The 10,699-nt window shown below is 40.3% G+C and overlaps 1 protein-coding gene across 5 annotated transcripts in view; it reads right to left on the bottom strand.

Annotated features, from left to right (window-relative positions):
- The window catches only part of LOC102199681 (myocyte-specific enhancer factor 2D homolog), a 31,302-nt gene extending 20,888 nt beyond the window's left edge, over nt 1-10,414 (bottom strand). For all 5 annotated transcript variants that reach the window (XM_005740616.1, XM_005740618.1, XM_005740620.1 and 2 more), the window contains exons 1-2: nt 10,219-10,414; nt 2,311-2,661 (exon numbers count right to left, since the gene is read on the bottom strand). In XM_005740616.1, coding sequence (XP_005740673.1) covers nt 2,311-2,364 — 54 coding nt within the window. In that variant the 5' untranslated portion in view covers nt 2,365-2,661; nt 10,219-10,414. The remainder of the gene's footprint in view (nt 1-2,310; nt 2,662-10,218) is intronic.
- Nucleotides 10,415-10,699: the final 285 nt, after the last annotated feature.

The raw sequence follows: 10,699 nt of genomic DNA, 5'->3' as shown, positions 1-10,699 counted from the left end.
CTAAAGTTAAAGGCGTGGCCATTTTGCCTGACAGGTTTGCCGACGCAGGCAACAGTAGCCGGCAGCTGCAACACCAACAGACAGCAGGAAGTGACAAGCAAGGGGTGGATCAGACTGACATTCTGGATAACTCCGATATTAACCAGAATTAACAAAAACAGCTCTGTTCTTTTTAACATGACCTGAAAATAACGTCTTAGGCCAAAAAGTCATCTCAGAGCAACGGGAAACTAAACCTATTTTCCCATCTTTTTTCAACCAGGAGTCACCCCCCCCCCTGCTGGCCATTAAAAAGAATCCAGGTTTAAGGCACTTGGGTTTTGCCTTCACATTTCAGATCAGTCCATCGTTTTTACACTCTATGGCTAGCCCTGGCCTTGGCCAATTCCAGCCTCTGAAATTGGCCTCTCCATTTTCACACATTATCTGAAAAGGTTTCAGGGTCTGTTATGTCCACAAAGTCTGGGCTGGAGGGCATGAGAACGTCAAACATTTTTGTAGATTAAAGAGAGAAGAAATTAAAAGTACAGAATTCAAATTACAGCTACCGTCCGACCTGGCAGAAACGATCTTCTGAAAAGACAAATCAATGCAGCGATTTTCAAATTTGGTCTTTGAGCAAAATGTCTCGGAGGCATCAGTTGTGGAAAAAATGAGCTTGAAGATTGCCAAAGGAAAAAAAAAAAAAGCACGTGGAGGCCTGAGAGCATGAGGCAAAATATTCTGTGGTGTGATGAAAACAAAACTGAAGTTTTCAGTTGTCATACAAAGCATTCTGTTTGGCAGGAATCACCTCATCACTCATCCAGCACCATCATTACTGTGAAGTGGAGTGGCAGCCTCATGCAGTGAGAAGAGAAAGGAAGCAAATGGAGCTGAAAAGGCAGATTTTGGGGTACAGCCTGATTTAGTACTTGAGACCTTTCATTGCAGGACTTGAATGTGGACGCCAAACAACATCACAAAGCTGTGTGGGGCCAGCCCAAAATCATGACCTTACTGCCATTTGAAATCTGTGACATCTAGACAGCTATGTTGACCCTGTAAAACTGTCCCAGCGCCTACTAGCAGTAAACAGCTCTAATCATGTTATAATATGCAAGTTTTTGGTTTCTTTTTGTTTCGCATGCTGAACCTTTCTATGACCACACACGTTCACCACTTTTGGCAATAAAACATGGAGTTTTTTTGTTTAAGATCAGATCAGTCCTCACAAAGTACTGTCCAGAGAACACCATTTTTGGATTAAACAGCTCACAGAATAAAACACTATTATAAAACAGTATTGTATAATACCTAAAACAGCTGGATTTCTAAATAAAGCCTCACTGGGCTCTCGTCTTTTGAGTCAACCATTAAAATTAATATTGGCTGTATTTTAGAACACTTCACAAGTGATTTTTCAAAGGAAACAAAAATGGGGTGACCCGGTGCGTTTGCTTTACCTATAATAAAAAAATGTAGTAATCTGCAACCATGTGCACACTTTACTTGTAAGTGAGCTTATCACTGGTTACACTATGTTTTATTAACTCATTGATTAAACTATGTTTGGTTTTTTTTATCTGAACTTTTAAGCAAATTTGGCTGAGATGTCACTTTATGATTACAAGAAAAACTGCCTCAGCTGATAAAAGTCACGTCATGTGATCAAAAGCTCCACAACAGCTTTTGAAGAGACTTTTAATAAACAAATTTTTCAGAAATTGCTCATTTTTTCCCCTTCCTCTTTTCATACAGATCTCCCTTTTTACATGTTTTACATATCATCATACTAACCAAAGCAGGGACAGGCAACAAGCGCCAAATGTCACTGATAAAGTGCACTGAAGCGTACAAAGCAAACACGATGTGTTGCTGAGAAAAAACAAAGGACGCAAGTAAGAAAAGCAGTCACAATTAGAACCATGAGAACTAAGAAAATTGCACATAACTCCTGACCACACGGGTGATTAAAGCTCTTAATTAACTGGCTGACAGCTCTGCTCCATTTATATGGAAAAAAGTCTCCTCCTTCTTAATGGATTTAGCAGAAAAGTAAGCTTTTAATATGACATTTGAATTTGTAGATCAGGCGCAAATCTCAGCACATGCAGAGTCAGAGCCAAAAGTAACAAAAACGAGAACCTTATTTTGAAATAACGCCTTAACTCTGGAGGTTAATGCTCAAGCTGGAGCTGCGTGCTTTAAAAATCGGATATGTATCACAGTGTTACATACAGACAAATGCACCGAGGTTCAATCTGCAGTCTCTTCAATGACTCATTTCAGCAGATTAAACGAGCAACCAAATAAATAATTAAGCCTCACCTGCTTGTTCCTTTCATCGGTGATCCTTTGGATCTGAATCTTTTTCCTACCCATGATGCTTTGTTGTGATGAAGACAAATGTTGCAGTCAGTCAAGTGCAGAAGTGCCTCTCGGAAGGTGAGAGAGGAAGTGCAGCCACAAAACACTGAGATGCGGTCATGCACTTGAGGACACGCACAGACACATTTCTCTGTCCAGTGTGGCGAGGCAACGTGGTCGACTCCTTCAACGAGCGGGTGCTGCGGAGACGCTTGAGGTTGAGATGGTTCTCAGTTCGTCATTTGTTCAACGGGGACTAAAGTGACAAACTTCCCCCCCAGCTGCTGTGGTGAGGATGACGACACTCCTCTCCTGTGAAAAGTAAAGAGACAAAGACGTTACTGGAAGGTTCTTTATGTATGACACAAACAGAGGAAAGGAAAACAATGGATATCTAATGGTGGGAATCATGCAATCAGAAATCAGTAAGTTATCATTCACTTGTGTGAAAAAAATAATGACTAACCCCACTTGTTCAACTGTAGTTAACCTGAAAACAACTGAAGAAACAATGCTGTCTGATTATGAGGCCAGGGGGCACCAAGCGACACACGACACCACCGCGATGGGTTAAATTCATCGGCTGCCATTGTCTCAATCTCTTCAGGCAAAGCATTAAAAATATGAAAAGGCGTTCAAGCTCAGAAAATGTTCCCAGAGATTGAATTTGATGATGAGATTTGGATTTTTTGTCATCCTTAGTGTTAAGTAACAGCTAACAGATCAGGTCTAAGATAGGCCGGATGTTTTGTGTTTTGTTTACACTCACTTCAGCAGGTCAAAATGAGAAAGGGATTTATTTTAGTCATTGCAATCAAAATTTGTGAATATAAGCAAGCACTAAAGCAAAAAATATGTCCATCCCCCAGTTCCAAAGCAGAAAGAGCTCATTTGTAAATCATTTAAACTTCATATTTAACCATGACATATTAAACGTGTTAGTACTATCTTAAAGGTTACAAATTTCACGCTGTTATTTTGAAGGCAAAATTGTGCTACATATAGGCTTTGTTCTATTTTTGGTTCTTTATAATTCAACTAATGTTTTCTATGGTCTGAATTAACGCGAGCCAGTTTGGCAATCACATTATTTTGCTAATATAGGCAAGGTCCTCCCTGAAAAATGATGCTCTCTGCAGCAGTTCAAGTGTTCAAGTTACCCATGCAATATGCACTAAAACCTCCAGCCACAATGGATGCCGGCTTTTGAGCTGTGCGCTGATCAATAATAAGCTGGATGGTCCTTCTTCCCTTGGACCTGGAGGCAGAGCTCACGATTTCCCCCCAAAAATAAATAAATAAAATTTTGACTGATTAGACCAAATCACAGATTTTCTACTTCCAAAGAGTTAACCCAAGTCACACAGCCTATAGACTGATCAGTGACCCCTTGGTGACCTCTAGTTATTAGGGCCAAAAAATGATTATTCCTCAACCAGTTAGAGAATGTTGCTGGCAGCCTCATTGTGAAATTGGTTGCAAAGAGGTATATAGTGTTGCACCAAAAACTTCCTTTTGGTTGCTTTGGTCAATAGCACGTTGCCATGGTCACCCTTAGTTTGCAAACTTGTCCAAAAACATTTGTTAACTACTCACGGAGCGGTAGTGAAACTTGAAAAACAGCAGCGCAAGCCCAAAATGATAAGCATTAGCCTTCAAAATAAAAGCTGACGAGTAAGCATTTCCCACGCAAACTACAGGTGATCAAAGCATTTGCAAGGAGGTTTTTGGTGCAGCACTGTATACCTCTTTGCAACCAATTCAACATTATGACTACCAGCAGCCTGCAAATGGCTTTTAATTTCCACTGAAACCACTGAAAGCCTCAAAATCCATGAAGTTATTACCGTTACATTTTTCAAAAGGTCACCCGTAGTGACTCGTGGTTTATAAGTGCATAACAAAACAGAACACTAAGGAACCTGTGGTTAATATTTTAAAATCTATTAAACTGTGGTTAATAGAATAAATTCATTCATTCTTAAAACAAATTTAATGCAGTCCTCCAAAGGACTAAAAACGTAAACGTGACGTCAGTCAAGATAATTGTCAGTATGATTTTCTCCAGGATTCAGCCCTTCAGGGTTACTCAGTGACACCATGGAAATAATCAAAGTAATTTTAGTTTGAAGAGCAGGCCTTTGGGCTTATTATCGGCTAATGAAGACATTTACTGGATGGTTTACAAGCCTCTGAAAACTTTATTTTAGTTTTTTCTTTCACACACACACGTTTAAAAACACATTTTTGGCAGAAATCCTTAACAACTCCACTGTAGCTCTAATCTGCTACTTGGGAAAAACATAGATTTGAGAATGAAGTGACTTGGCACTTTGTGATTGTACCCGGGACACCCGGGGTAATGAGCTTTGTTAAAGGTTCGATCTTATAACAGCTGCAGTACTTACAAATATTTAACTGCTTATGTATTTACAAATACATAAGCAGTTGGCCACTTTTACTTTGCATGATAATGAGTTAAAAGTCATTAAGAGTCACATACTGCACAGGTGCACTTATCCTATCTGCAGCGAGAGCTTTTAATTAATCTATATTACATTCGGGATGCACAATTAATCATTCATTAATCACAGTTTTAGCAAGAACATTTCATTAAACTCAGTCAGGTGCAATGCTGATGCTTTGCATTTATGGGAGCTGCCTGGTGTGGTACATTAAATCAAGCGCTACCCTGAGCTGAAAGGAAAATCTTTTTGTCTATTAATTAGTGGAAGGACAGAAAATCCTGGTATTTCAGAAAGTGCTGCTTTTCTTTGTGATCTTACTGACAACAACAGACAGTCAATGGACCGAGTTCCAGCAATCTCTGTTATTTTAAAATCTCTGTTTTTATGTAATAAAAAATATGTTAAACAGATTTCATCACATCTGTGAAATGGACCCCAAAACTAACCTGTTCTAATCTCCTTACTGGCCTGAAAATTCACAGCAAAACGACTTTTCTTTCCTCAACCAATTTTATCTTCAGCTCACATTTTACTAAACACATTACCTAAACCCCATTCTCTTTCCTACATGTGGGCTCGGCTCTGTGGCAATTGTGTTAAGTTTTCCCTCCAGTCTTGACCCTCCGCATCCGAGCTTTCCTGTGGGACTGTTGTTAGGCCAGACGGAAAAAATGAAAACGCCACTGGAGTGCACATGGGGCTTCCCAAAAAAAAATAACCCACATTTTAACAAATGTCCAGACTGAGAATTAACCGGTGAAAACTCAAACCAGAGCTGCACCTATGAATTCATACAAGACGTCCTGATCGTGTAAATGTTTAAACTGGTCTTTTTTTTTTAGTTTGTTCGGTCAACTTTGAATTTCTTCTACCGCCACCTGAACCCACAGCAGCTGCTATCATTTCTTTTCCTCAATTTATCCATTATGACTTTTCTGCTCGCCAGCCAACCAATTTTCTCTGGAGATGAAAATAATAATCTCACTGAGCGGGTCAGGTGTGGCCATACAGTGTATTTTCACTATCACTTACATTCATTTAGTCACAGCGGGCTGTGACGTGCCCCCGTACCCGTGTCAGCTCGCATAAAAACGATTCCAATCACTTTTAAATTCTGGCTTATACGGAAGTGTAAGTGTTTTTTTGTTACTCGATATAATGCAGATTCCTCATAGATAAAAATATCAGAAACAGCATCCTTGGTTTTAACACACTCTCAGCTACAAAATTTTAGATGTTTGACTTTTTTGCTTTGTTTTCACTTGATGATCATCTTGTTTGCGCTCGCTTTTTACTTTTGCTTTCACTCACTGGTTAGGTTTAGACAGCAAAAACTATGTTGTCCAGTTGTGTTACAGATTGTGGTCTGAGTTAAAATACAACCCCCTTCACAACACTAGCATTACCAACTGAATAATGATGGTTTGTTTAAGTGTATCGCTCAATAGATTCTATGGTTCGTTATGCACTAATACTAAAAAAGACCCGTAGTGACAAAAAAAAAGTAATTATTTGATGCAATGGAAATGATAACAGCAACTTACAGCAATATATGGAAAATCCACATATAAAAACAGGAAATTAACACTTCTATAACAATCAAACCAATGTGACACATCAGCCTCCAATGTGACATCTTCATATCATCATGCTTTGCGTGACCATCTGAGCTTTTAAAGTCTTTTACAGCAACACCAAAAATCTGCAGCTTTGTGAAGCTGGGAAAACACAGAGTAATTACCAATCAATTAATGGGCTGATTGATTAAGCTGCTAATGAGCTAAATCTTTCCAAGTACCTTATGTGTATAAACAGCAGTAGTGGCTGCCATATCGACACACAGGTTCATCTTATTAGCTGTGAATCCGTTCATGAGTGTACCTACTAGTCTTTAATAGCATCAGCATCATCATCGTTGTCAAGTCATAAAAAGTGCTCAAAATGTTATGTTTTTGCACGAGTCCTCTGCTCACAAAGCCGGCAGTAATAATAATATTACTATTACTGCTAATATTGGTGTCCTTTATTAAACAACATTTTATGAAGGACCTTTTTAAATACAGGCTAACAACTAATCCAATAACCCTCGAGCCCCAAAAAGCTACTTGACACATACAGATGCATGAGCATTAGGTGCTTTGAGTTGTGCTTAGACCGAGCTTTCCGTATATTAAATCTATATCCACAGCAGTGTTAATGGATCACTCAGCGGCTCTAACAATTACCACAACACGACATGTAGAAATATCCCACAGCTAGAGGGGAAAATGATTTTAAAAAATGCTCTTCCCTACTGACTCTGCTAACTTTGGCACTGTCAGGCTACAATATTATCTTTGATTAGTCGTGAATTGACCATAATGGGGCGACGCTGCAAGGCTTCCATCTAGCCTTCCTCTCCCCGACTGCCCTCTGCATGGCTGCCCCCTCATTATTGTAATTGACACGTTCATCCCTCCTCTTCCCCCTTAAGGCGCGATGGCTCAATTAGGAGGTGGCCGGAGGACTGATTGGACACTGAGATAACGAGATCACCGCTGGGCTAAAACTGAGCCCTGCAGCCAGTCGAACCAATCTCGCTCAGGCGCAGGAAGCCAATCAGCCAGAAAAGGCGCAAGTCGATCTAAAAGACACTATTTAAAAAGTCTGTGACAGTGGCAAATGAATGACTTTCAGCTGGACCAGGTGTGCCTCATCATCGTAGGAGGAAAGGCATTTGGTCACTCTGGTTAGGAAAAAGAAAAAGAGCCACACATATGTTATTCGAATCATGCAAGTGATGCTTATGCAACCCTTGAATAGTCTCCTAATGAAGGGTGGCGCAATCAAGCTCAGGGTAGGCATCTGCCTGTTTTGGAGTAGTGTAATTAGTGACAGTGACCTTTAGCGGATTACGCACTGCCCAATGAAATGTGCCAAACCCCTGAGATAAATGGTCGGAGCCTCAAACGTGACTAGCAATGGGGTTTGCCCAGCTCCCAGACAAGGATTCAGTACTTGATGGCCTTAATGGCTCAATCTCCCACAGCCAAAAGGTGGATAGAATTGATTTACACTCACAGTTTGTGACTTTGCATCCACCTGACAACATAAGGCAACAACACATTGATTATTAAGGTGCTGCATAGAAAATCTCAGGCAATGGAGAAAAATCTCTTTGTAATTTCTAAAGTAGCATCTTTAGGTTTCATATAGGACCAAGAAAAAAAAGCACCATTTAGGGAGCTGAATTCAGGGAGTGTTTCGCATATCTGTCTCCATTTTTTCGTAAATCAACTCCTCAATTAACCACCTAATTGCTTTAGGGCTCCAAGCTTTCCAATTTAAATAAAGCTGTTTTTTTTGAACGAGATTTAACTAGACACTGTCATTTTAAAAGCAAAAAAATATTACTAAGGACTCGCATATGTTGCCAGTTTAAACCCTTGTGCATTAGGACAGTGTTACACTGTGTCTTCCTATTAAATGAACTTTACCAAACAAGTCAATGTCTGACCTTCCAAAACCTTCCAACTAATATTACTGTTTAAGAGCAAAAAGCATTAGACATGTAAGTAATAAAGTCGTAAGAAGATATAAAGAAATGTCATTACTCTAGCAAATTATGCTTCTAAAGCAAAAACATCCAAATTTCTTAGACCTGCCTCAAGCCTTAATAAATTCAATGTGATGAGGTGTTATTTGAGTGGAAAATTATTGCAATTTTAATGAGCTTTCAGTTCAAGGCACACTAAACACAAAGGGAAACAAATTAAAACTATCCTTACATGGATGGACTATTTCAGCCAGGTCAGAAGGACAAAACTTGGCATGCAATCACTGTGTATTATTATTAAAACTGGAAAATTCCTAGATTTGGATGGATATTGCCTAATTTTATGTGCCACCGTTACCTGTTTGTTTGGTCACATCTTTACCACATCTAGGAGACAAAAGCTTACATTCTGACAGCCCAAAGGGTGCTCATAACCTAAGAGCACGATGCTATCTTAATGATTTGTTGTTGTGAAGAAACTATTTCATTCCGTTCAACTTGGCAACCATTACCAGCTTTGTCAGCTTAAATCCTAACCCCGAGGTGGCAACACGCTTCTATATCAATGTTGTTTTCCTCATTTTAATCAGATATTTCACTTGAAGATAGCAAAGTTTTTGGCCTGCCAGCATGTTGATCCTGCTGCCAGGCCAGCAGAGGACCAGGACTGGGAAGCATTTGCAATCCAAATAATAAGGTGACATTTTGAAACATTTAAACATGAGGATTTTGTGCTCAATCCACAGCATACAGTACACATCACGATAAACGAGAAATTATGTGTAAAATCTGTGCTGATGGTCAGTGGGGCTGCACTACCGAGGGATGTTGATATGAATCCATCTGCAGGGACGCCTCACAGCGGTGGATCACCCTGTCAAAGTGGCCTACTTATAGCCCAGCAGCACTGGCATCTACCATAGGAGGGCACAGAAAAATCATGGCTGCACGGGCCAGCCTCTCTGCTAAACCACATCAGAGCCCCAATTTCACTGGAATTACTTTTAAGTATTAATAAACAACGCAACAAAAAAGACCACACAAATATGGACATTGTAGTGTGACCACTGATTGTTAGCGCTTTTAAATATTATGTGCATTGTTCTGCACACACGTAAACCAGTGCAGGAAAGTGAAATATATTTTCCCTCGGGCTCCTGTGAAGAGCTAAAAAAAAATAATTTAAAAAAATAATAATAAAAAAATGCAGCAGCAGGGTGAACAGCTTTGAACAATAGCTCTCCTTTATGTGCACTTGGACTGTTTTCTCCTTAATGGCGTTAAACTAATAACCGTGTGAGATCTGGTATGTGAAGACCACATTAGGTTAAAGTGGATTTTTTTCCCCCTTTTTTGTTAACAAAGTGGGAGCAGGAGTCCAAACTGTCTAACCATGATGACAGATGGGAGTCTGGATACTGAGGAGGCCCACTGACGGCAGACAGGTACCCTACAGGATCTAATCTGACATGTTGGAGGCAAAACCTAGTGTCAGATCCTCGGTTCGTGCTTTTTAAAAGCCTAACGCAGCCGTTTAGGACACCATAACTATCGGAGCCAACATGGAAAGCAAAGGACGAGCTAACGTTACTCTACACAGGCCATTTCACAATTTTCTAGTTACGAGTCCGACCGACAGCCATTACCTTCCTCACTCTCTCCATATAACTCGGCAGGGCGAGCTGGAGTACGCACTACTTTTAATCATATCACGGATATTTCATGTTCACGTGAAGACTGGGTATCTGTGTGATATAACACAGTAGTCTCGCTTATTACTTTTTTGTATTTAAATAATAAAGCAAGCAGGTCTGCACCCGTGTGAAGGAAAAAAGACGCAGGAAGGAAATGTATCACTCCACTTACCCTGAAATATTGCTGATAAACACCGAAAATAGGCCTGCCACTACCGGCTCCAGAGGTGACCCGTGTTAATTAAGAAACATTAATTATCAGCGCTGAAGCGAAGTCTCTATTTACATGAATCCGCGGCATTTTATTCCCTTTAATGTTGATGTAACTATACTATCCACCCAGGCGACACAGCGTACCCAGTGTACGATCGACGTCATTGACATTAGCACGTGATCGACGTGACGCTCGTCCAATTGGGAGCTGACGTGCAAACTTCTCGTCCAATCGCAGACGAGTGGGTCGGTCTGCGGGAGAGGACATGACGGAGGTGACGGCCATGTTCTGCAATAGTGTTGGTATCCCTCCGCCTCAGTATTTACCTTTTGCATGATTTTGCATGTGGGGAAAATGTCACTGTAGCCCCACTGTGCCCTGCCTGCTTTCCATAAGAGAGCCCGCTAAGCCCATTTGTTTTTCACGTCTGCAATCAACA

This window comes from Pundamilia nyererei, unplaced genomic scaffold (assembly GCF_000239375.1).
Source record: "Pundamilia nyererei isolate P.nyererei 1_Seehausen unplaced genomic scaffold, PunNye1.0 scaffold00102, whole genome shotgun sequence".
Classification (NCBI taxonomy): Eukaryota; Metazoa; Chordata; class Actinopteri; order Cichliformes; family Cichlidae; genus Pundamilia; species Pundamilia nyererei.
Note: the sequence above shows the minus strand (reverse complement) of the source record. Positions and strands in the feature narration are given on the sequence as shown.